Source organism: Electrophorus electricus, chromosome 11, assembly GCF_013358815.1.
Source record: "Electrophorus electricus isolate fEleEle1 chromosome 11, fEleEle1.pri, whole genome shotgun sequence".
Taxonomy (NCBI): domain Eukaryota; kingdom Metazoa; phylum Chordata; class Actinopteri; order Gymnotiformes; family Gymnotidae; genus Electrophorus; species Electrophorus electricus.
This window is the reverse complement of record NC_049545.1, coordinates 7,074,399-7,100,496: the sequence shown is the minus strand read 5'-3', so window position 1 is coordinate 7,100,496 and position 26,098 is coordinate 7,074,399. Positions and strand designations below refer to the sequence as shown.

Here is a 26,098-nt window from a genome sequence, read left to right as displayed (position 1 = left end):
AGTATCTATTTTTGGTAATCCATGCAGCTCAACTAAAAAAGTCCCACTTCTTATGGGTCTTATGGGGGGAGAATCACCATTTTAAATAGATTTGTGAATTTAAAAAACTGTAGAAACATTAGGCATAATAAACTGCTAAAAAGTTACATGCTAAGGTGATGGATTTGTCCACAGTTCAACATGGGAACAGTAATTTTAGCCATGTGTTTTTGTTTCTTTCAAAGGGAAAACCATTTTGGAACCATTATAGCAACAATATTTAATAATTTAATATTACAATATTTGCCTTAACATGGAGTTTAATTTTGAAAACAGAATTACAATAATACATTTCCCATCCCAATATGGCAAAAAGATGATTCAGATCGATACATTTTCATAATCAGGTGTGATAAGGAAAATCAGTGTGTATTTAGTCTCATGCATATAGTATTACATGGATCTATATGGTACCGAATCTGTTAGTGCCCTGCTAATATTCAGTCAATCAAAACTAATGTCTTAGTCACTCAAACTACATACTGAACAATTCAAGACCATGCAGTAAATTTGGCCACAGGTGTCTGTAATAAATGAGGGAATGCAAGAAACCCAGCAACCAGGATAACTATTGCTATATTCTCAGGCCCTATATATAGTATATTATGACTTGAAACATACCAGCTGAAAAAAGGCATACATTACTTCCATATAATCAGAAAACAATTACCCAAAAAGATTTCTTGCTAAATAAGAAAAGACAAGAGGTATGTGAGCCTATGACAGGCCAGTATTAATGGCAGTCTGAAGGACTGGAGGAAACTGCAGTGGTCAGACGGGTGCTGCTGCTGGGGCCAGGGCTCGGATCAGGATTGCGATCATGATCTGGATCAGGATCAGAACTAATCTGCTCATAGATGAAGCCATAAAGACTGACATCAGGCCTCTGACTGTGACAGTTTTTACACACCACACTGAAGTACCTCTTCAGCAGGACATACAGTCTGCCTGAAAAAGAGTGACATAACGATAGAAACATCCATATAAGGAGTTAGTTAATAAATCAAAGGACACAATGGAGACTCCAATTTAGTAAGTACATGCCTATAGGTGCTTTTTCAATATTATTTAAATTAATATCACAGTGGGGGAAAAAGTGCTAAGATCAGTCAGAAATGGGCAATGTTGCCTGCTTTGGACATATGAAAGATTTGATTATGGACAATAATAGTTTGAATAAACAAATGTATCAATGATTTCATGTGAAAGTAATGAAGGAGGGTTAAGAGCATTGTTACTGGACTATAAGTATTTCTCTGCTTTCATTGCACATTACTAACTTCTTGGACTTCTTGAACCTTTTGAAAAACTTCACAGCAAAAAACAAGGCATAAAATGGACAATGAAAAACAGAAAAGCAACTGTAATATAATATTTGTATATTTCATGTGAAATATTCATAATAATCTGGGAGACAGATGCTGTCTAACCTATATATATACTTGTTTGGGAAGGCAGTAATGAAAACCTACAGTACATGTGGATTCTCCTTGAGCCTACATTGTCATCTTAATCATCTTGCACCTCAAAGTCTAAAGAAGGAAAAGGTGATTTTGACCTGCCAAAGATAACTTGATATGAACTGCTTAATACTCTGAATGTGGCAATGAATGTAACAATGAGCAGAAACAGTACATGTTCATGAGTTGATGGCGAACGAGAAGGCTTGGGTTTGGCCTCGGTTCTGCAGAGGTGGGGATGAAAACCCGGCCCTAAAACAGCTCTCTTTGGCAGTAAAGCACCCTTACCCACTGTGACGCGCCTGTCTGAGAGGAAGGTGTGCAGATCGTGGACGTCTCTCATAAGGTCAGCGTCACCGAAGGTGAAATAAGCCACGTCTCTTCCGGCCTCTGCAGCTGCCATTATCTGCAACAGGGCTGCAAAGACAAAGGTACACGGCCTCAGGCTGACTCACAAGCCACTCAGCACTGATGTATTGCATCCTGACAAACACTGGCGGGACATTCATATGTCACTACTTAATCCAGCAGCCTTTATTCTTTAGAAGACTGATGCAAAGAATTTGAGGCTCCTTTATGGATAATGCACACAAACATATTATTGCACACATACATTACTTAAGATACTGGCTATTATTCTTGTTCATTGCTCCTGATAGTAGACAGTATTACTGATGCCATCTCTCATATATATATATATATATATATATATGAGATATATATATATATATATATATTTTATTTATTTTTTTAAGTAATCCACATATAACATTCCTTATTAAAAGATTCAATCATACTCACACAGCATCAAACAATAGAAAAACACTTTAAATATTTTATGAAGCTGGTTACAGACCACTGATTAATGACTAATGCACTAATGAGAGCTGCTACCTACAATCCATATTATTACCTCCCCCAGCATTGGCATAAACTTCTAAAATGGCGAGTGCAAAAACCCCTGTATAGTCAGCTTCAGAGACGAACCTTTTTCAATTCTAATTCTAATTAAGTTTACACTAATTTGTAGATGCCATGCAGACTTCTCTTACATGACTTCCAAGGTTAGGTCTGTCACATTTATGCAAGTTATTTTAGATAAAAAAACAGGTATACCTCTAGATAACTAAAGGCTCTTACAATAAAAAAAGATCAGCCACAAGCAATGGATTTATGGACAGGGCTGGTCGATTAGTTAGACTTTGGAAATGGAAAGCATAAATGTGTCATACTTGTGTCAGCTCTTATGCACTGGAAAGGTGTTCGGATCAATAAATGAAAAATAAAAAATGCATCTGAAGCAAAAGGAGAGCAGTGTGGAGTGATGACTCTACATAATACAGAGGAAAATGCTCCTCTCTCGGTCTCTGTACATGGAAAACTACCTTCCTCACTATCAGTATACTAGTAGGAACATTTCACATAGGCTACATCTATATATAAGAGCTTTTAAAAAAAACAAAAAGTCATATTCTGAATCCAGATTCATTAACTATAATAGTCATCAGCAGTGGAAGTGGAGGTATTGATTCGGAACTCAAATACTAAGGAATTTATCTGTTAGTTTTCAGTTGCCAATGAATCAGTTGACATCACCACTAACAGAATATTTGTCATAAATATTGACATCCTGACATGAGACAGGGAGAATAAAAAGACTCTAATAAGCATGTACATTAGCTTCAGGAACTGACATGTAGCTAAGCAACAAGAGGCCTCTCTAAAGGTGCTTGTATCATTACTTATTCATTGGTAAACTTATTTAACATAAAACAGCTGGTATATTTTTTTTTAATCATTCCTCATTAACTGGAAAGGTTCAACATAGAAATCAGCAGATGCTTTATGTTCATTCATCTGGCAAGCCCCGAGCTCATCAGCTCTACCTTTGAGCCGTGTATCTCCCCCAAATGCTCCACAGCCCCAGTTTCCTGTGGCAATGGCAGAGAGGTTCTGGGTGTCAACGCCAGGCCGCACAAAGCCGCAGTATGCCTGGGGGGGGGGGGACACGGACAGACAGACAGACAGACAGACAGAGCAATCAGTAGCTTCTCGTTGGGAATGTAACTATGGGTACAAGACATAGGAAACGCACAGAAATCTCTGGGTCATAAACACTCAGTAAACATGTAGCACCAAGAAATGGAACTACCAGTAACATTGTATATGAGTTACCAAGTTTTGTCAGGGATTCCTTGCCCTTCCCCTTCCACCCCCACCAAAGGAAACAATCAAGCTCCACTGTGACGAAAACAAAATTTGTACTTGTGCCAAGAACCTCTTGCTGACCTTGTTGAGTTCCCTTTTGATCTTGTCAGGATGAAATTGCTCCATGAAATGCCTGTACTTGAGTGCATCCAAAGCCACAATCTCCGTGCATCTCCTTTGCCAATCGTCCCTGAGCAGGACAGGAGAATATGTACATCCAGTTTAGCAAAAAGATTCAATTTATAATGTAACATATTTATTTGTGATGCAATTTACTGGGTAGCAATACTGTCAAAAAATCAGACTGAAGCAGTGCTCATCTAACCATATGAAACAGCAATGTCCAGTCCAGGATCTGGAGTAACACAACACTGCATGCTTAATACAGTCAGGGCTAATAAAGCACTACCTCCTCACACAGCACTGTGCATGGCTGTAGTACTGATCTAAAGATGCTCTGGCTCACAGAATACAAAACATTCATTTTTCATTCTATTTCCCTAAACCACATCTCTGTGTGAAGCCAACATTAATTAAATATTAATTTAGCTTGACTTCACACATACATTCAAAATCTCTATGATGGAAACAATGTATGTGAAGAAATCACAAATGCATATCTACTCAGTGGGTATTACAGTTAGTGCACTGCAAATATTATAAAAGAGACAAGAATGTTTCCAATTGTGGTTAGTGTTCCCTTTAAGCCTACTATTCCCAGCAGCCACTTTATTAAAACACCTACAAGACAAACAAACAAAAAAACAACACCACCACTGCTGTAACTGAAACTTGCTCATAACACTACCATGCCAGTATTGGTGCTCTGTAGAGAATGGCCTGTTACCCAAAACATATCTAATTGAGAATGGTCCGATGGGCAAACACTGACCAGTGGAGATTGCAGTAAGAGACTGCTAACAAATTGTGCTTGGGGCCAGATGAGCTATAGTCCATAATTGTACACCTTTAAATTATTCCTAAGATAGGTACCTACTTTAGATACAAGATAATAAAAAGTGACCAGTTACTGTAGATATAAGGTAGGTGTTTCTAATAACATAGATGGTGAGTGTTTGTTGTAGTTTATTCGTATGCTCTATTTAAAAAATATTAGGGAATATGTGAAAAATACAACATGCAGAAAGCTTCAGTTTCCTACTGTTTACCTTGGTGTGTCATCTTTGTGGTTGTCCTTCCATCTGTAGCTTTCTGCATAACCAGAGTATTTACTGTACTGCTCTGTGCCTGAAAATATAAAGCAAAAAATTCATATCAACCAAAGTAAGCAGCATAGGTGATGCTGAAAGCCTTTAACCACACCACTCGAGGCATGAGACTAAAGCAAAAGCACAAGACTAAAGTTACATGATGGTACAAACCCACTACCTAGCCAACTCTTCTAGTGGAGCAGTATAACATTATGGACTGAATTCATAATCAATATTAGAGGAATTGCCTTTAGACTTCAGTTCCCTTCTCATCATTAAAATCCTTGGAGCGGTGCTACAGGGGCAGCTATTTCTAAGTAAGACTAGCTAAGTTACTTGTGTCTGAGTACATGGCTGGTCTAGTCTCTGAGGAGCTCCAGTCTAGCCAGCACAAAATCATGTCTTTCATCGCCACTTAGTGTCTGCAGCTGCACAACAATCCTGAACCCAGCAACCAGGATAGCATCTGTAAAAAAACAGATACTGTGCAAGGTGACACACCCGAGCATGTACTGCATAAACAAAAATGCTTTGTTATATATCAGAAAGATACTGCACACAGTTGATGTCTAGTGCATGTGCAAATACCTGCAAGCTTAAAAAAAAAAAAAAAAAAAAAGGCTCTGAACGGGCATAGCTCCAGTCAGGTGACACATCTGAGTAGATGCCACAGCAGTGTCAAAACATTCTAGAGCAAACGGCACCATCAGCAAAATGTGTGTTCTCTGGCTCGATCCACTTTATACCCATAACTAACAATCGCAAGATTAAAATGCAACCATATGCTGGGACCCCAGCTGCTCTACCAGATCCAAGCTTTATGGAGCTTGTCTCATGGCGCATCATTGTAGGAATGCAGCTGACAGTGACGGTCAGTGGCAAACTGCTTCAGAACTGAAGCAACAATGGACTTTTATGTTGTTATTAAGGCTATGTGCATTCTCTGCCACTTATTCTTTCTGCAAAGTGGTAAGATATATATGAATGGGCTTGGAAAGAGAAGTTATATTTGATAAATAATGAAATAGAACTTGTAATAACTAGTTTTTTCAATGTCAAATTGTGGGAATATCCCAAATGCTAGGACACCAACCAATCATATGCCAAAAACACTCAGTGCCTTGTGGCCAGTTCTTCTTGGTCAACCAAAATTTAGCATGTGGATGGATGAGGAATGGTTGAGTCTGCAGGTGCAGGAACAGTCAAGAGGAAGAGCGCATCCAAGCAAGCAACGTCTCCCACTTCAAATTCCCCAGCAGAGTTTTTATTCATCTTCTCTACTTGGTAGGACTTCAAAGTTCACCTAAGGAACAAGATTAATCCACTGGGCAACTCTGAAGCTCTAGTGTTGTTTCTCTCACCAGTGGTAGCAGCTTTACATGACATGAAGTAAGACAAATTAAATGCGTCTCATGAGGAAACTGAAATATAGGAGCCCATTTCAATAAATTATGAAGGCATTTATGAGGAAGCTGACAATAAGTTAAAGATCAAAGATTTTGTACTAGACACATGGACTGCTTTAGACACGCCAATATCTATAACGACTAATAAGCATGTGAGGTGTACAAAATGCAAAAGTGTTTTCGTACTTTACACCTACCATGAAATTTGAGAATAAAAAAGTAGTCCTTTATACCAGAAAAAAGCCAGGTGCTGTTTTACTTAAAATAATGTGACTAGAATGCAGTTTTACTGACATCAAAATCTGTCACACAGTAAGCAAGGCTATCCACATATGCACATTTCTGTAAGCATTACTGCCAGGAGTAAGGAGGTAAGCTGAACAAAGCAAGCAGTACTAATACATCCAGATACAAACGAAACAGTACAAATTAATTCTTAACAAAACAGCTAGCTTCCCTAAGTATTGCTTGGCATGGCTGGGATTTAGATGTGCCATCCATGATCAGATGTCCCTGGCTGGTTTTCACGGCAAGGCGCTCAGACAGGGCGTTTCTCTTTCTTTCCCTTTCTCTGAATGCTCTGGGAGAGCAGTGGTAGGAGGGGAATCCAGCAGGCACCTGGCTGGTGAGAGGGAGCTGAGGCAAGACATTGATGTGTTTGGGATGAGGCTGATGCAGGACACTAACATACAAGCTGGACTTCTCCTCGCTGTTGCCGCACAGTCGGCAAGCGGTCATGGCAGGGACAGAAGAAAATTAAGGGACAGAGGGGGCCGGCTGATTTTAGTGTGTTGACTCAACGCAGTGAGTTGGAGGGTGAAAAATAAGGCAATTCGGCTAGGCAGAAATGAGGAATAATAGTGCTGCCTGGAGTGAATCAATGTAATGGATTTATGTCCAAATTGCATGGGGAGGAGAGCAGAGGAGGAATAGATGGAGCTCAATGAATACATAGGCCCCAGTGAGCAATGGCAAATAACTTGCAGAGGGAAAGAAAGACGGATGGTCAACTCATTATATGACTGGGGAGAAGTTGTGGAGAAGCAGTGAAGCCAGGACAGTCGTACATTTACATCATTTAGCTGATGCTTTTTATCCAAAGTGACTTACAATTATGACTGAGTACAACTTGAGCAATTGAGGGTTAAGGGCTCAGGGGCCCCAACAGTGGCAACTTGGCAGTGGGGGGTTTTAATCAGCAACCTTCTGATTACAAGTCAAGGACCATAACTACAGAGCTACCACTGCCCTCAGTGGTACTGTATAAATATTTCACAAATATGACAATCATTAATCTAACCATGTATAATGAGCTAAAATTTTGCATGACTGAACATGCTGCTCATATAAACCTACTTATTTTATATAACCACCCTCACCTGGACTGATATTTTACTTTGGGAAAAGCAGTAAAATTTCCATGCATCTAAAAATAATCTAAGCAGTATCACAGTCGGAAGGCCAGTTGAGAAGAAAGGAATCAGTTGGCTGAGGAACAGATCAGATCCATCAAACTAATGGAGAAGTAAGATGCAGGAAAGGACAGAAGGAAGGGAGGAGCAGACTAGCAGCCATGTCTCTGAATGGATGTGAGAAAGAGGATACTGCAAATTAAGTGAAAACTGTGAGAGAAGGGAGGCAAGAGAGAAAGAGGACAGTGAAAACATGTAAAAAGGAGAGAGCTTGCTGACCTGTAATGATAAGACACTCATTGTCGTCCAAGACTTCAGTAAAGAGGCGGGAGACAATAAGTTCTGGGTTGATGAGGAAGCGGATCTCTTCTTGAACCAGGCCCAACCCTGTTACCCCTCCTCCAACCATCTTGTTAGCAAAGTCCACCTGCAGCAAGTGAACACAATTGCATGCTTTAACAACTTGCTATTAAGTTAATTTACAAGTTCTCCTTCAGACAAGAATAACAACTCCGGTAGACATCAGAAGGTATGAGTTTCCGAGGTCAGACAATGCAAGCAAATGGGTAAAGACTTTATTCAAATGAAGTTAACTGGGTCATGGTAGACTGGTTGTGTCCAATCTCATAGTTTTGTGTCAGAAAAATTATTTTCCTATTTCATACCTATTTTCACACACTGTAACATTGCCAAGCAGATAACAGCTTCTGACAAAACACCTACAATTACTCAGTGTCTTAGTTTGCAGCTCTTGTGTAAATAGCTTTTACTATGATCGATGATCACTAATTGTTAGTCTGAATTTGGTGTCCCAGTGGCCTGCAATCTGCTGTACACATAGAGAGACGTGGGCACTCAGCACTATCTCTAGGTAAGCAGAGTGCACAGGAGTAGGAAGCTGATCTGAAGCTGTTTTGCAAACTGTCAGGTCCGACTAAACGGGACTCTGCCTCTTGTCTGCATGTGCAAGTGTTTGAGGGTGGGGTGGAGTGGCAAGCTGCCAGCTGTTCTCGCTGATCAGGTCACTCAGACTGGAGGTGCACACAATCTCTCGCAAGTAGTACTGACAGCCTGTCGGCCTGTCCCACCCTTCTGGAAACAACTGTCAATCCAGCCAGCGGGACCCAAGACCCGCGGGACGTCCCAGGGTTGCTCATGTGTGAGCATCAGCTGTCAGCGAGTGCCCCACCCCACTGGAGGAGAGTTGAGTGCAAGGGAGGTGCGTCAAATGACCCTCGGCAGACACGCAGGCTGATGGATTCGGAGGGTAAGGGGAGGACTGTGCTCAGGTCATGTGGCCCATGCTGCCACAGTCAGGCAGGCACACCCAAGCTGCCTTGGATTCTTTGTTTCATCAGTAAACAGTGCACTCATACACAGCTGTCCAAGACTATAACTGCTTCAAAAATCCTAGGCAGTGTCTCACACTTGCTGTCTATAGACACAATGATCATAGAAACAATCATCGGTCATTAATACTCATTCGAGTGAGACCATTTGATATACTAAAACACATCATAAAATTCTGAAATACTGAGCAGTTACTACTTTTTAGTGAAATTGGTAGGTTTTTGCTGATTTCATGTTGCAAATGAGACCTTCAAAGAATGACCTAAATCTGTAATGGAGCCCTTTCACCTGAAGCATGCCATATCCCTGATCCTCAATGGTCCCCACACAGGTGATATGAAGCCGTGTCAGCTGGGTAGTAGAACTAAAAGTAGGGTGAATAGAAACAATTAACTACTACACCAAACAATTGTCATTATATAGTTTACAGACCAAGACAGGATGAAAAAGTTAAATACATTAGTTTAATTAAATAAAAGAACCTATAAGAATTGCAAATTTAAGTAGATACATTTCAAAAATATTAAATTCAGGCACATAGAGAGGCAGGGTTGCTCTTAATTCAGTCCAAAGCTTTCAGCGGACAGTTTTCCAATAAGCTTAAAAGATAGGACATTCGACTTGATGCAAGGCTCTAGACTATGTTTTCATGTCCCACTCTTAGACTCTGCTTCCAGGGTGCACTGCCTGCAAAAGCAATTGGCCTGAGTGTCTACACAGTGCTATGCTTTATTTGTCAAGTGAGGAGCAGTATGAAATTATATTTCTAAGTGGATTGCAGAAAATACCAGAGCTCTCAAAATCTCCCTCGTTGAAAATTAACCTGCTTTGCAGGTAAAAAATAAAATAAACCACATCACCCCCCACCAAAAACATTGAATATTTCTGCCTAAATTATGTTTTATCATTTTTATTTGAGTGAAGTAAAGTGAACATACCTTTCCCATTTAGGAAAATTACTAAGGCTTTGTCTTGTGAATGTCACAAGGCCAGTGGGCTCTGAGAATGAAACAACAAATATATAAGTGCAAACCCTATTGCAAAACAAACTGTATCCTCATATCTAAAGAAAGTGAGGAATGGATGCCATTCAGAATTGCCAGACTTACCTGAAGTGGTGACTCTTCTGAAATAGCAGAGCAAAGTTTTGAGTTTCTCTATCTTCCGTGGAGAGGAACCCTCAAACAACCTAAAATGGAATCAAGACAAGACTAACAACTCTGTTGTTTCAGCATAGCAAAGAAATGTAAACTTCTTCATTTCAACCCAGTGTCCCAGTCCCTCCAGAGATGCAAGTTCAGTGAAGCTTCCAGGCCACTTCCCTGAGTGTAGCCGGCCCACGGTTCCTGCATATTTCAGTCAAACAGCTTCAAGGCCTCAGGCCTACAAGCTCAACGTCACACTTGTGAGCTGCAGCTCAAAAGACGGTGGGCAGAGGAACACAGCCCCCTTCCCTTAAAAGACCTTTGAAGCTCCCAAAGAGCCCACATTAACATTAAAGCTATACCCACTCCCTCTTACATAGCTCTCTCCATTATGGACAGCATGGTCTTCAAGCCAATCATGCACTTGCATTTATCATTCCTCAAACATACTTACGAGGCATAGAAAGTGGATAAAGTGGGGGCCAAATTGAAATGACAAAAGGAACGGCAAAACACTAAAAGCCCTTCAGGGAGAAAGAGAGCACTCATTTATTAAAGCCAGTTCCTGCATGGCCTTCCCTCCCTTCCACTTAGAGCCAATTTTAAGTAAAGCAGTTCTGTCTTTAGTTTAAGATACCTGCTTGGGTGATAAAGGGAGCTTTATAGTAACCAATCACTGGTTATTACCTACAATACATTTATGTATTTAGCAAAATTTAAATGCATGTATTTAACAGGACTGCAAAAAATGGTAGAACTACCAAATTCAGAAACACAACAAGTCTGCACAAGTAGGAATATTAAAATCAACAGGAATGGAATGTTTTGCTAGTGTAAGTAATACATCTAAACCTACAATCTAATCACCCAACTTCTCAAAAATAATCTAAAATCACGCCTTGATTCAGCATGTCATTTCTGAACAATGTAGGCATTTTTTCTTTTTGCCTTTTTTAAAATTATTTATTTATTCATTTATTTATTTAAACATGGGACAATCCTCTTAAAAACACTTATTGATGCAAGCACCTTAATTTCCATGGAGAAACCTGTGTTGGCATGCATCCATTTATATTAATATTAATAAATGTGTGAAAGCTAGTCTGTCATTTCAGAGGGAAGCCCCTGACAGGTCTGCCAAACAAGCAATCTTGAAATTGCCCTGTGCTCGATTACGGTAGCGAGCGAGCGGATAAGTAAACTGATGGACAGTCACTCAATTAGAGTGGGCTGCACCATAACGATCTGCATGTCTGGAATCTCTGCTGTCTTACTAAAACTTGTTTTCTGCTGGCTTGCTCCTGCCACGGGGCAGAATGGGATGCTGATGCACTGGCTGACGTACATGCCCCATTGCTGCACTCATCAGAATAAGCCATCTAACTTAATGCAGCAATTCCTCAGGCGATCACAATCCCACCCACTTCAGCCATTCCCAGACCAGGGAGATAAACCCCCAAGATAAAAGAACAGCTGTAAATGTGAGGCTAAGATATTGAATCATCCTCTAGTCATATGGGCAAAATGTGGGAGAAGACTACATTATGAAGGAACATAGCAAATGACCGTTACCATGTACTTTACATGGAGATGAGACCTAAGCAACATCCTTCTACTGTGAACCAGTACTATGCATCCAGACATGTGCAAGCACTGCTGGTATCTAATGCTATCTTAACTACGTTTCAACCTTTGTATACTCAATAAGTCTCAATATTACTCAGGTACCACATTCAAAACACTGCCATTAAGCATTACCAGTTCTTAAAAAACAAACAAAAAATAAAAGACCCAGAACCAAACCAAATAGCTATAGCTGTCTGTAAATATGATGGATGCACATGAACCTCACAACAGGTCAGTGAAGAAATTCCAATAGAGTTTCCAAATCTAATAAGAATTACAACAAACCATGCTCATGAACTGAGACTGGATATTGTCAGTCAGTGAAAAGCTTTCACAAAGAAATTAAACTAGCATAGGGAGACATACAGCAGACGACTGGGTGTGCACTTTACACCAGGTGTAATGGCCAGAACAGTGGTCACATTAGCAGCTTTAGAATACAGCTATTGCAAAAATAAAGAAAATATATACACATACACGCGCACACACACACACACACACACACACACACACACACACACACACACTCACGCGCGCACGCACACTCACACGCGCTCACGCGCACACGCTCGCTCACGCACACACACGCGCTCACGCACACACACGCGCTCAGAGTAGATCAGTGTTGATTCTTGGAGTCCTTTAAACAGTGCCCCATTATGGAATGGATGCTAGCCTAACATTTAAATAGATTCATCATAAATTTAAGTTCAGTTTGTAATTAAAAATTGAGAATCACACAAAAAAGTAAATTGCAGTAAAAGGGTAAAAGGTGCTACAGCTAACACTTGCCTATCAGGCTGAGAAATGTTATGTAAGGAGACAGACTGATGAAAAGGCAGGTTGGTATTATGAGGTACCATGAAATCTGTGATCAAACTAAACTTCTTTCAAGATCAATTCTTATACCTTATAATGCATAAGAGGTTACAAAAGCCATGATACCCTGAGTAATGTTAAAAAGAGGCAAATTACCTGAAGAAATTAATCTCAGGGTAGTTGGAGTACTCAGACTTGCGTGAGTTGCGTCTTGGAAATGTACAGAAGAAGGCGTTGGCCAGCAGGCAGGCAATCTGCTTCTGTGACATGGTCAGGGACTGATTCATGCTCATCTTAAGCAAGGGGATTGGCTGCAAAAAGAGAAGGGCAAAAGGTAGGGGGAAGGACATCATTAGTTTAGCAATTGACCAAACAGGGAGGCAGAATTACATTAAACAAATGGCCCGGAGTAATTACAGAGCCCTGCTGGATTCTACCATAAGCCAGCAGCGCACACCAAGTCCAATCCATCTTCTGTAATTGGACTTAAAGACCCTCTTAAGGCCAGTGTAGATGACTAATCAATAAAAGCATTAATGACCAGTACATAAATATAAAACTCAGAGATTTTCATTTTTAATCAGCAAATAGTTCAATTCCTTGATGGCAAGATTTGTTAGGATATTGCACAAACCTTATTTTTCTTCTAACTCTTAAGAGTTAGAAGAAACCTTTTCTGAATGAAAACTATTTACATGATCCTGCAACATAATCCAAAGAATATAATTCTTCCTTGTATAAGTCAATATACAAGATGAAAAGGGTGATTTGTGATTCTTTAATCCATCAGTTGCTTGCTTTGTCTCTGTGAACCCATTTCTGTTTACACATGGCCATTAAATGCAACAATGTATTTTGATGGTATATTGTTTATTTTGATTGTATCTAGATTATCCACATAAAAGACACCTAAAACACACTTAAAATGGATTTAAATCTGATCACTGAAACTACTTCAAGAGGTGGTCTGCACTTCAAGCCACAAATGACAGCCAACTGCACTGGGGCCCCTAAAATTTCAATTGGGCCCTTTCCGTCAGGGTACACATCTATAATTCATGAACAGATCCGTTATCTTAACATTATCCCTCACCAGTCTGCCTAAATATATATAAAAATCCTGGTTATAGCACTTGTATATCACAAGTTAGATGTCAAGTAGATTGGCAGGATTTTTTCATGCCAAAATAGCAATCAGATTTTAATTTGGCTGATTAGAGACACATCTGACTGCAAAGTGAATATGAAATTTTTTCTGAATACTAACCAGCTACAAAAATAAATTATGAAAGGCATGTTGGATTTTTCGTAAGAGATCCTCATTAAGTGGTTTTGAAGCCCCTCATTTAGTGCACAGGGCAGGAAAGTGGTTGCTGCATTAGTTTTGCTCATAATGAGGCTGCACATGTGCCAGTGTCCTTCACTAGCTGTCTCTTTCACCTAGTGGCCCTGAGAGCCTGTTAACCTAGAACAGTCACCAGACACCTGCCAAGTCCTATTATCACATTCCCTCTGTCAATTCTGGTTAGCAGGTGCCCCACACATGCTTTCTGATGACCAGGGAAAAGATGTTGATGAAACAGTAGCGGTATTACAGTTTTGCTAGACCCCATACTCATGTGCAGTTGAAGGCTTACCTGGGTACAAATCGTGGGGGCATTCAGGGCCAACTTCACCATCTCTGGCAGGATGGAATCAAACAGATACTGTACCTCAGAGTGCTCCAGCCCCTATAGATGAGACAGTGAGGGTTAGTAACTACATGAACTGTGATAGTGACAGGACAGGAGATGAGATAAAAGATGCATCAAGGAGTAGTGCAACTCAAAGCCAAGAGTCACTTGTACAAGTGGCTGCATACGGTAGCAGTGGGTGAAATGTCTCTACCAATTGGTGGTAACAAATTCACAAAAACCTGTACAGTAAGGAACAGTGCATAACAAATCTACCTGTACACAGTGTATCAAAGGAATAAAGATCATTTTAACTGGCTTTTCCCATCATCAAACTGAACCCTTCTAGCACTTATTGTTTGATGAGCATTTTGGCAATACTATTTTGCGTTTAATTTTAGGCATCAACACAAACCTTTATTTAGCAGTATTCTACAGTTCTACAGTATAGAACCTTTAGAATAGTATCTGACTCTAACCTACTAGGATACATTCTATGAGTAGATGACAGCACTTTTGTAAATCCTTCTGGATAAGAGTATCACCTAAATGGTGTAAATGTAAATCAATCAATATTCTTTTTTTCTTTTGTTTTGTCTGCAAAATGCACCTAAAATGAATTTAAGCGCTTTCTCAAACAAAACCAATGGTTTACTGCTTACAAAGAAAATATCAGTTATTTCATATCTTGAAAGAAGGTAACAAAACAAGATCTAGTGTGCAGAGGTTAGAAAAAACATTACTGTGAAATATCCAAGGAACTCCCAATGGCAAATGACATCGTTGGAGTGGAAATAAGAAGAGTGGGCATAGGATAGCTTTCAGTTCACTTTTGTCAGAACAAAAATATGGACACCTACCCATGCCATAAATCCCATGCCAGACACAAAGCACTGCTTAGCAATAACCAGCCTCACATTGAGGGATTCCCAGCAGCACCAGCTCAGCAGCCAAGTGCGACCCCCACAAAAATATGCTGCTGTTTTATCATTACAGAGATTTACAGCACACCTATTTACAAACATATTGGCTGCGATCGTCATGTCAATCAATCATGGGCCTCATTTCATCAAGGTTACTGGGCATACTCGGCTGATTAAATGGAATTCCTGGAACAGGTGCAAATGGCTGAGGAGCCTGAGGCAGCACCACTGGCTACTTCTGGACAGAAAGGACCCAACTGACAGTTTTGCCAAGGAGCATAGTTGCAAAGAAGGCCTGCCTAAATGCTGTCATAAGTAATGACCCGAATGATATCATAAAGTTCTCCCCTGGGCATAATGAATTAGGCTGGCTGGCAGGTCGAACGAAACTGTGCTGAAGTAGCAAGAGTTAAGGCTTTCTAAATCAAAGCAGCTTCATTTCACAAGCCTGACCATGCAGCTCAGGGAAGGGACCAGGATAATACACTTACTGTGTGCTTACTGCAAAGTCTACCCCTTTCAGTTTCTCCAATTGATAAAGGAGGTAGACAGACATTAAGACAACCTGCACCTCAATGGAGGACCTCAGCCAAAGTTCTGTTCAAAATTTGGTCACCCCTTAAATCACTATGTATGGTACAGTGAGATTGTCAGAGGGGCTCAGAGGATATTGAGAAGGGGGAGATATTTACGTACAAGCTTTATGTGAGCAGAGGATTTTTTATAGGGCAGGCATTGCTGACATTTATCAGAGACCACCTCACTGGCACTTCCATTTCAGCTGCACTTTTAGCAATGTACAAGACATGCCCTAATTTCTATTTTGCTTCTTTCTATAGCCATTATATCTCAGTTGCCAATCAAATGGGTATGTGACACTTACTGTATTTGAGTCACCAAAATTGGATCATGTTTTGGAGTAGGGTGTAGCATTTGCCATTTTTAAATAAGCAACCGTTACACAAACCTTACAGGTATGACATAATTTAGGATGGCAAATATGAGACCGTGTGTAGATCAATATGCTCTAAAAATATATAAAAATAGTTAGGTTTTTTTTTTTTTTTTGGAAACTGTATACACTACAGTTACACCTTGGAATATTTGTCATTAAGGACATCTATAAATAGCCAGCTGATAAGGGTGGAGCTATTGTTTGGAGAAAAGACCTTTATAAGATGGAAGCAATGACAGTTTTCTTATACAGCTCTGACATCACTCCACAGTTACAGTTCTCCATTCAATCCAATATTAATCATGCCATTTCAGTAGGACACTGCACTGATTCTGCACAGAATCTAATTGTAGATTATCCTTGCTGTAGCCATTTCTATCTTCTCCCTAAAATTCATTAAGGAAAACAATCCTGGACATCCTATTGTATCTGCTTGTTCCTGCCCAAAAGAATAATATCCCAGTTTTTGGATGACATTTCTGAACCAATTATTCAGTCTTTACCTACATATTTTAAAGAAACACTATCTACAAATCCTTGAATGCCTGAAAGAAAAAAAAACTACCTGCCAATTCCTTACTTTTTTCAATGCACATTAAAGGTTAACAGTCATACCTAATGAAGACAGTTTGAAAGCTTTAAGAAATTTTAAAACATTGATGCAAGACCTGAGAAAAGCCCACAGATACTCTCTTAAGACTGGTGGAACACGTTAACTCATACCTGCTTCACCTTGGACTCCAAGTACTACTCACAAATAAAAGGAGTTAGTATGGAATATAGCACATCCTGAAATGAGGATAACATTTTTGGATGCTTCCACAAAGTCCATTTTTGTTTAAATTCCTCCATTGCTCATAAAGCTATGGACTCTCATTCCTATTTACAATACAATAGAATTCTTCACACCTCAAGGCCTGCAAAAACTCCATTCCTTATTCACAGCTACTAAGACTGAAGCACATTTGCAGTGAGAATCAAGACTTCCTCCAGAAACATATAGAAATTTGTGAATATTTTCATAATTGTGGGTTTCCTACAGAAGTCATAGATGATATGTTGGCCTGTGTTGTACCTGTTCAGAGAGTGGACACACTGACATACTAACAATCTACTGTTAAGACAACAAGAATTCCTTTGGTGCCGAAATATCCTACAAATAAAACAGTGGCTAATATTATACCTACACTTCAGAATCCTCCAGGATGATGAAGAGACTACATTCCTTAAGGATCCTCCACCAATTTACTCCAGACGAGACAAAAACATCAAAGACATGAGTGAAATAAATGGCCATTCAGATAATAACTGTGGTACTGTAGCCTGCAACCACTCTAGATGTGGTATATGTAAATTTATTAAACACAGCTACCAAAATAACTGGCACAAAAGGGTCAATTGTCATCACCCATTCCTCCTCATAGGGTGACAACAATTACACAGATGCAATTGAATGATTGACGAATTACAAATGGCTGAGGACCCTTAAGCAGCATTGGCTATTTCTGAACAGGAAGCTCCTCATTCCTCCTCCAAGGAGCATTTATGCAGCTGAAAAGAAAGCTATATGACGACATCTGTTTGCACTGCCAGTTGTTGCTACAGCAGCAATGAAATTAGGAAACTCAAAGTAAAAGAACTGATCTACACTCTCAGACCTTTGAAGCGCATGGAATGAATGATATGATTTAAACATCTACGTTTTAATATAAACTGGTTCCAAATTCAGAAGCACTTTGCTTACGCAGCTGATGAAGGACCTCCGTCTCTGAAGGACCTCTATCCTGTTTCACTGTGGACCTTGTGTACTACATGATAATTTTGATCTATCGATATCTATAGATATCAATAGTTGGCTAGATAGATAGCTAGATAAGATGCAGAAAACAGCAGTGGTAATAGATGTGTCAGTTCCAACTGATAAATATTCAAAGGAAGGAATATAAATAGTTGGAAAAAATATCAGTGAATGAAAAAATAAATAGGGAAAATGTGGAATATTAACAAGATTGTTCCAGTGGTGATAGAGGCAATTGGGGTTGAGACCCCCAAGATGGAGGAGTGTCTCCAACAGATTCCATGAATGACATCAATCTCAACCCAGGTGAGCACAGCCCTAGGAGCAGCGAAAATACTGTGCCGCACCCTCAAACACTCAGGCCTTTGATAGAAGGCCCAATTTTGAGGGGAAAAAAAAAAAAAAAAAGACCACCCACTGGTAGAGTGATGTTAATTATTAGTTACATACACATGTTTCTTTCACAACAATCTAATAATCTGTTCTAAGAATACATTCTAAACTCCCTTTATCCTATCCTGAAATAAGAGTGCCCTCTGTTGTTTAGGCAGTGAACTGAGACTCTATAAACAGAAGCTTTGGATGCATACTTACAAAAAATATTTAATCGTGCTATGTGTGTTTACAATTAATACACCTTGAGTAACAGTAAACTGTAGACACACCTGATTCTATACTTTCATAATCTTAGACATTTTGATCTAAAGGCTTAAGCTGTTTTCTAAGATAAATATAAAAATTGACAAATTACAAATCAATTTTTTTGCAAATAGTTTTCATTTAGAATTTGACCCTGCGTTGGCAATGTGGGAATTTTTACATTTTTTCTTTTGATTTGACTAACTCTTGACTAACTCTGTTGACTAACCACATAACAATAATCTTGGACTGGGAACAAGATTCAGCAGTTGCTGACAGAAAGAATGTCACCTCTTGGTTACACGTTACTGTTTTTATATATATATATATATATATATATATATATATATATATATATATATATATATATATATATATATATATATAGTGTGTGTGTGTGTGTGTGTATATATATATATACACACACACACATATATATATATATGTGTGTGTGTGTGTGTGTGTATATGTATATAAGTTAATTATATATATATTATCTGATGAAAAGAAAAAACTTGTTTGGCAAATCAAGAAGTCTATTTAATAAAATGCCTCAATAACATGTTTCATTAAAACAAACCACACTTTGCTAATGGCTTTCATTATAGCCTTATGAATTTGATGGCTTAGTTTAATTAAAGTATTTCTAATTTGCTTTTTACTGATTCTGGTGATATTGATCTACATAAGGCTGATTCAAGTAAAATGATTTAAGCAACAAAGAAAAATGTTAAGCTCTTGGCAGAAGTCCATGAGTTAATTAATGAAAATAATAGGTGGGCAGAGAAATGTCCATGACATGACATAATTCACCATGTTCCATTTACAGTATAGAGGAGAACATTTCTCCTCACAGATTCGTCAAGCTATACATATTCTTATACTAAAACCTTTGGTAAAATAACTAAACCCCTAAGCAGGACACAGAGAAACTATTTCTTGTTAAGCTTTGGGCTTTAAAGTGATCGAAGAAAATATAGGCAAGGTTTTTTTTGTTTTGTTTTGTTTTTTTTAAATAATAACTATGCGGAAAAAAACAAGTCACTGCAACTAGCAGGTTAGCTTTAAGCAATGCAAACCCAAAAATACATACACTGAGTGCTCTGACTGTGAGTACATTCAGATATAGGCCACATTAAAGATATACATATTCTATAATTTGTTAACTTATCCATTAAAACATTTCAGATGAAAACATCCCTCTCCTCCTCCCTTTCCAGAGGTACACTGGTCAAATACATGATGCATCAGTCAAGCAAAATATATTAATGTGCAATTTGTGACCAACAGTTCCCACTTCAATCCCTTCCATTGCAGAGTTAAAGTTGATCCAGTAATTAGAGAGCTAAAAACAGATGGAAGATGGAAAGACTAAATTCATGTCATCTCATTAGTGGACATCTTATGCACTAAACCTTTCCTTAACTCACCTCTAGGTAAGATCCATGGCCAGGATCTATGTTGGCCTAAAGCCCATCTGTTGAGCATGTTTACTGGCAGTGAGCAGGTAAACAGGGCCCCTCTCTCTGTGCCAGCTGTTGCTCGTCACACTGAATGCCCAGCTCTGTCTTAATTGGTTGGTGTTGGATTGCAGGGGGCCCCTGGGGACAAGGCACCAGAAGGGCCAGATGCAGGCTGCTGGGTGTGCAGCCACACGGAGACTAAACTGTTCCAGCACTGTGACTGAACAACACTATGCCCTTACTGTGGTACTAAATTAATGGCAGACATTCTTTAAGCTTGCATTAGATAAATTGTTTCATCTGTCTGCTCCCAGAGTCTAGCTAACTCTACAGTGACAGAGCAATAAACATTTCATGCCTCATTATTGTATATGCGCTCCTTCTTTGTGCCAGCACCAACCATCAGTTTTGTTTATTTTTTAATGAATGAAGGGGTATTTATGTTAAAGTACTGTAACATTAACTTTAGGAGCTTATAGTTGTTAGCTTGGCATTAGCCCTGAACGTGAACACTTTTAGATAGGTCAGTTCATACTGAATCTCTCACTGATGTACATGTGCCTACCCTTGTTGTTAAAGTAAATTACTCATCACTGATAAATCCTTTATTTGCAGAGAGGATTTAATTAATCACTGTCTAATTTGCTTTCTACTGATTCAAGGTCCTGTTTCAGCTGTAGAGTTCTAAAATAATAAAATAACAGGTAGAGTTTCAATGTCAAATAATGTGTTACAAGTCTGACTGTTGTACACAGCATGCACACTGTTTTGTTAGCTGATTTTCTAAAATAAAATAGTTGGTTTGTACTTAAAACAAGTTTCTCATATTTGGGGAATATTTCAATGGTGTAATATGGCGTTAAGATGCTTTGAACCATGTTCAGATGGCTTGTTTTAAATGCATCAATAGCACTTCTATATGTGCACAGGTTTTAGTATTTATACTAAAATACATTTATATTACAATTTATATGCACACATGGTTTTTGTATTAAAAAAAAAAAAAAAAAAAAAAAAAAAAGTAGATTACCACTTACTTCTGTGCAGAGAACATTTAAAGCTGTGAAGTCCCATCTCTTGGCATGTGCTATGTTGTAGCTCAGTATTGCATCCTGCAAGGTAAAAACGATCTACTGTACCAAAAAATATGGTCTGTTGAAATCTCTCATCTTCTGGTATACACCCTCAGATAAGATATTGGGAAACCAATTAAAAAAAATAAAAATAAAAAAAACCCACAACATAATACAATCAAAATTACAAAAAAAATAAAATCTGAAATCACTAGACTGACCCCTCAAAATCAAATATTTTATAAAGATGTCGCCATCTCCTGGTCATTTTAGTATAAACCTTAAAAGAACTAACTCAAAAAGAATGAATGTAGAAATAGCTATTATACGAATACAAGGAATCCATATAAGTTACCCGAATGTCAAGTGAACTCTTGCATCCACTTTTCAAGGCAGATCGGATTAGCTCCCATCGACTCTTCACCCTACTTCCATCCTGGAACATAAAACTGAGTATTCATCTCACCTAAATCTGTAACCCAAATTTCTCATTGATGTTAACACTCAGTAATGTAATTTCTCTATTAGCTTTTCAGTTACAGACAGTGCTTAACCTAAAGTTGAGCGATACCTCATTCTCCACAGGAAACAGGTTTTTTTCTGAGCAGGGCATCTTGACATTCATGTCATCCCAGGAATCTCGGAATTTGTTAGGGTAAGGAAAAGGGACTTCATCTTCTTTGAGCAGGTCTGTCTATTAAACAGGGCCATATCAAGGCTTCAGCAATGTGGTTTTTGTTTAGATCTAACTCATAATGCAACAGTACGCAACAATAACCTTTTCATTGTACATGTCAGCTTTTGTCAAGGCAATCAGGAAACATTCAATTGATTTTTATATCTATGGTGACAACACAAATTTTCATTCCATCTGAAATGTGAGTCTTAACCCAACAGGTTAAGCACCTGTGACATATTTCTCAGTGGACGTCTCAATTTTCTACAGTTAAATTATAACAGAGATGACATTGTTACTTGGTGGTAAATCTAAAGATTCAGTAAAATCCTTGTATAAGAAATGAAGGGTTTTTTGTGGTAAATCTGAAGTTCAGAACCAGGAATTTGTTTTTGATTCTGGTTTCATCAGCCATTTAAGTAAGATTGCTCAAGTAGCATCTTATTAAAAATACTGTTAAAATAAGTCTCCACATGATGCAGAAAAACATGGTATTAATTATAAACAGAACTGATTACAGTATTGTCCTGTTCAGTTGTTGACGCTAGGGTTGTTACAGTGTCACAATTTCATAGTTATTGTATATACCGATGGTTACACCACTATTGCCTTTTTCAAAAGGCTGATTACAGCCTACCCATTTGAGTTCCTTATACCTTTAGTGTCTACACCTAACCAAAACGTAGGCCGGAGTTTGCAGTCTGTTTCCTTCTAAAATCATACTATGGAAAACTTCAATTTCTTGCAGGGTACATGCACTGAAAATAAATCCTTTGGGTCTGTAATCTGGTACTACTGCAGTAAACATGGTAGTTTAGATTTGCTGTCACTCGTGTTTGTAATGTCAGCATAAACAACAGCTATCAAATGTGCAGAATAACTTCGCAAGCCTGACTGTAGTTGAATAAAACAGCTATCTATTTTGGCCTAGAGATGGTGAAGTTGGCTGGCCTTAATTAAGAAGGAAGAGTCTGTCTTTCATATGGAGGACAAAGCATATGCACATGCCACATTTAAGGGTCATCAGTGACCCACTCCTAGAAAATGTAGCAAATAAATTAATTTGCATCCCAGTCACTAGTGTGCCCTCTGAACGGGTTATAGCTTCCCCTGTTGTTCCCAATTCAGCATGGAAAATGTGAATATGCTCAACTTTCCACATCACCTTTTTTAAGGTTCAAGGAATAAAAGAACAAAAGGGTATTTAATCTTTTCAGTTGCTTTATCATACCTTTGAAAATTGCTGTTGGCTCCCCAAGAAAATATTATATCCCCTACAACTTGTGCAAAATGTAGAAATACAAATCTTATCAAAAACAAAAAGAGAGCACATAATCAGCTCTGTTTTAATAGAATTGCAGGGGATAACAATATTCTTTACATGTATTATATTTTAGCAGTATTTTATTATTTTATTTTGGTCACTTGTTACTTTTTTCTTTTTCTCCATTTGTAAAGAACTTTAAGATGCTCTCTCTGTGTGAAAGCTACTCTACAAGTAAAGCTATAATTTTATTATTATTCTATAATAATAGTTTATTCTATAAATAGCACATTAAGGCATTCTCTCACGTGTGGGCACAGTAGTGGCCTAACAAGACTACCTACTGTGTGATATGACTGAAACTGACAAAACCCCAGGGTTCTGGCTAAGGACTTCAGTGCCACCAGACTGCTCCAGAGTGTAAAGCTTACCGTGATAAGCACTTTGTGATTATCTGTTGTCCTGAGGTGGGGTAGGGGTTGACCACACTGTGGCATCCTCCTCAGTGTTTCTATAGGAGTTCCCAACCACTTCTCATCACTGTAAGGCACACACAGGTACCAATATCACTGGTGAAAACCAGACTCTATTGAATAATAATACTTATTATTGTTTTTATGATTATTATTAATAATATTTTAGTGAATTATTTTTTATTATAATATGCTTTTGCTATTATTTTAATGAATGCATCCAAACAATACTTTTCAACATTTAGTATCCATACCCATACCTTGCCTGTGACTGTTTTGACTGCTTGACACCAGGATCTTCCTTGGCTGTGATTTTTGGCAACAAAGAACTGATGCTACTTGAGTCAGGCATTTGGAAATCGTCAGTTTCCATGGCTATCACTTCAGACTCTTCACTCATGACAACGGTTTTCTCAGCTCCAGCTGCTAGATTAATGGAGAAACTGGAATCTGCAGAAGAACCGGGTCGAACACAAGGTGCCTGGGGTATAGCACAAGAAGTGGCCCCTTCCTCTGAGCTGCTGTATAGAGAGTTTTTGCAAGTTGGAGTCTCTGGACTAAGCATCTCCACATCAGCACTAGAACTTACATTTGGAGATAAACTGAGGTTCATCTTTGTCTTCTCCACAGGTGTGGTTTTAATCTCACTACCCTTGGCATCCAGTGAGTTTGATGCAAGAGCTTTTTCTCCATTGGCGGGCTTTGTCTGGATGACAGTGTTATCACTGTCAATGGTATTTATGTGACTCAGGCCACTGATCACTTTTAAGTCCACATTGGAGTTTGGCAGTGTAACGCTCCCTTGATTTTTCTCCAACTGCTCACCTGACTCTCCGTGTTTTCTTGAAGCATCAAAACACTTGTCATTTTCTTTTAGATCTGATTTACAATCATCCTTTCTATTGCACTCAAATGACTTAAAATCATTTCTTATGTCATCTACACTCAAATCGCCAGTGACATTGCTGTGAAAAGAAAAAAAAACAGTTATGAAACGAATTTAGGGCATACAACAAACAAGGCAACATTTTGCCTCTATGTAAAAGTCTGAAGTCTACCTGTTTACTTCTTTTCCAGTTTTATCCATATTTGCTGTCAGCACATTGATAGACAAATTACCTATGTTAAAGGGTAAAATTAATATACACTTAAATCATAAACCAGTCTTTTATCTAAACAGGCAAGAAAGTGCTAACGTCACTAGACTACAAAAACTGAAAAGGACCACAATAATTTACAGGTACAAACAGACGAATACAAAAATAACTTGAATACTCGATATTAACTCAATGTTAAATATCACTATGTCAAAAACGCTGTAGTACTCGATGAGCCAAAAGACGTTCCAAACCTCGATGACAACAGCCCAGTAACGCCGTGCCATCAGTTTCCTGGACACCTTTGGCAGTGAAATTCTTGTAGCAATCTTTGAAGGGTTTGTGACAGTCAGCTTCCAACTTCAATTTCTTTTCAGTTACTTCAGTATCTGACAAAGTTGTCATTCTTTTATGACCCTATGGCTATGGTTAAACTCTTTGTATGCTAACAATTTTCTCAATAATGAATAATCCTTTAAACTAATGCGATACTATAGGTTAAGACTTTGTTATTTTTAACATTAGCGTACTAGCTAGCTGCCTAAATTAGCTGTTTAACATTGCCCATAACGATTGCGACTGCAATAGAGAACGTTTGGAATCAGGTTGCTGCAAAAATACACCGAGGTCAAAGATAACGTGTGCAACGAGTGAATGCTGACTTCCAACTTGCAGCAAGTGTTACCAGACGATTAGCTATCTAGCTAGCTAACCTACAAGCTTTTGTTATGTAGCTACGGCCAGCTAGCTACAGAGTGTGCCACCTGGTTAGACAGTTAGCTCGCTAGCCAGTAGCTATCAAGGCTAGTTAGCTAGCTCGTCAGTCAACAGACATTCAGGTCTTCCTATCGCAGTCTAACTTGCTTAAATTACACATTTGAAGTGCTTTCTAATTAAGGAAACGCGAGGCTTAAAATTGCCTGCCATCCCATTTCCTTATTTTCCTAAGCAAAAAAAAGAATCAAAATGATTTACTATTTCGACAATATCCGTAATCCAGAATTGTTCTACTTTCAGCCTTTCCGCACTCAGTTACGGAAGGCCAGAGAAACCAATCCAAACGACGAACTGCCACAATGGCCGGCCCTTACATGTAGTAACTTAGCAACCGTAGGAAAAATAAATTCGTCCGGTCGTAAGCCTCGTCCACGAAGGCATTTCAAACTTAGTCTTTTACAAAACTGTATAAGCTAGATTCCAGTGAGTCGTTTTACAGCCTTTAGAGATCAGATTTTTTTTAGAGAAATTTAACAGCTCAGATTACGGTGGACAATTCTTTGTGATTGTGAGTATTGCCTATTGAGAGTTCCCTTTTAACCATAATTTTTACGACAAATTCTGCGATTATGGACCGTCAAATAGCTTCTATTACCTGTTTTTGTCACCTC

The 26,098-nt window shown here is 38.7% G+C and overlaps 1 protein-coding gene across 2 annotated transcripts; it reads right to left on the bottom strand.

The window, feature by feature from the left end:
* Positions 1 to 281: 281 nt before the first annotated feature.
* parga (poly (ADP-ribose) glycohydrolase a) lies at positions 282 to 25,793 on the bottom strand. 2 transcript variants are annotated; one of them, XM_035531488.1, is made up of 18 exons: positions 24,965 to 25,792; positions 24,672 to 24,732; positions 23,874 to 24,578; positions 23,572 to 23,680; positions 21,772 to 21,894; positions 21,556 to 21,636; positions 21,165 to 21,239; positions 14,314 to 14,406; positions 12,833 to 12,987; positions 10,196 to 10,275; positions 10,025 to 10,085; positions 9,375 to 9,450; positions 8,016 to 8,163; positions 4,877 to 4,955; positions 3,789 to 3,897; positions 3,386 to 3,491; positions 1,788 to 1,916; positions 282 to 987 (listed from the first exon to the last, which is right to left on the bottom strand). In XM_035531488.1, exons 1-18 carry the CDS (start codon positions 25,113 to 25,115, stop codon positions 773 to 775), a joined length of 2,556 nt encoding a protein of 851 aa, XP_035387381.1. In that variant the 5' UTR covers positions 25,116 to 25,792; the 3' UTR covers positions 282 to 772. The 2 variants fall into 2 exon arrangements, with proteins under 2 accessions (XP_035387381.1, XP_035387382.1); XM_035531489.1 differs by having other exon boundaries at positions 885 to 983; positions 24,965 to 25,793.
* Between the last annotated feature and the right edge of the window lie 305 nt (positions 25,794 to 26,098).

What these genes read in the sequence shown, in the direction of transcription:
- parga (XM_035531488.1), bottom strand. Translation starts at nt 25,115, where the DNA reads ATGACAACTTTGTCAGATACTGAAGTAACTGAAAAGAAATTGAAGTTG. An exon ending in AGAGTTCACTTGACATTCGG is followed by an intron (nt 21,240 to 21,555) that starts GTAACTTATATG and finishes TTTACCTTGCAG; the next exon opens with GATGCAATACTGAGCTACAA. An exon ending in CCTGAGATTAATTTCTTCAG is followed by an intron (nt 10,276 to 12,832) that starts GTAATTTGCCTC and finishes ATTCCATTTTAG; the next exon opens with GTTGTTTGAGGGTTCCTCTC.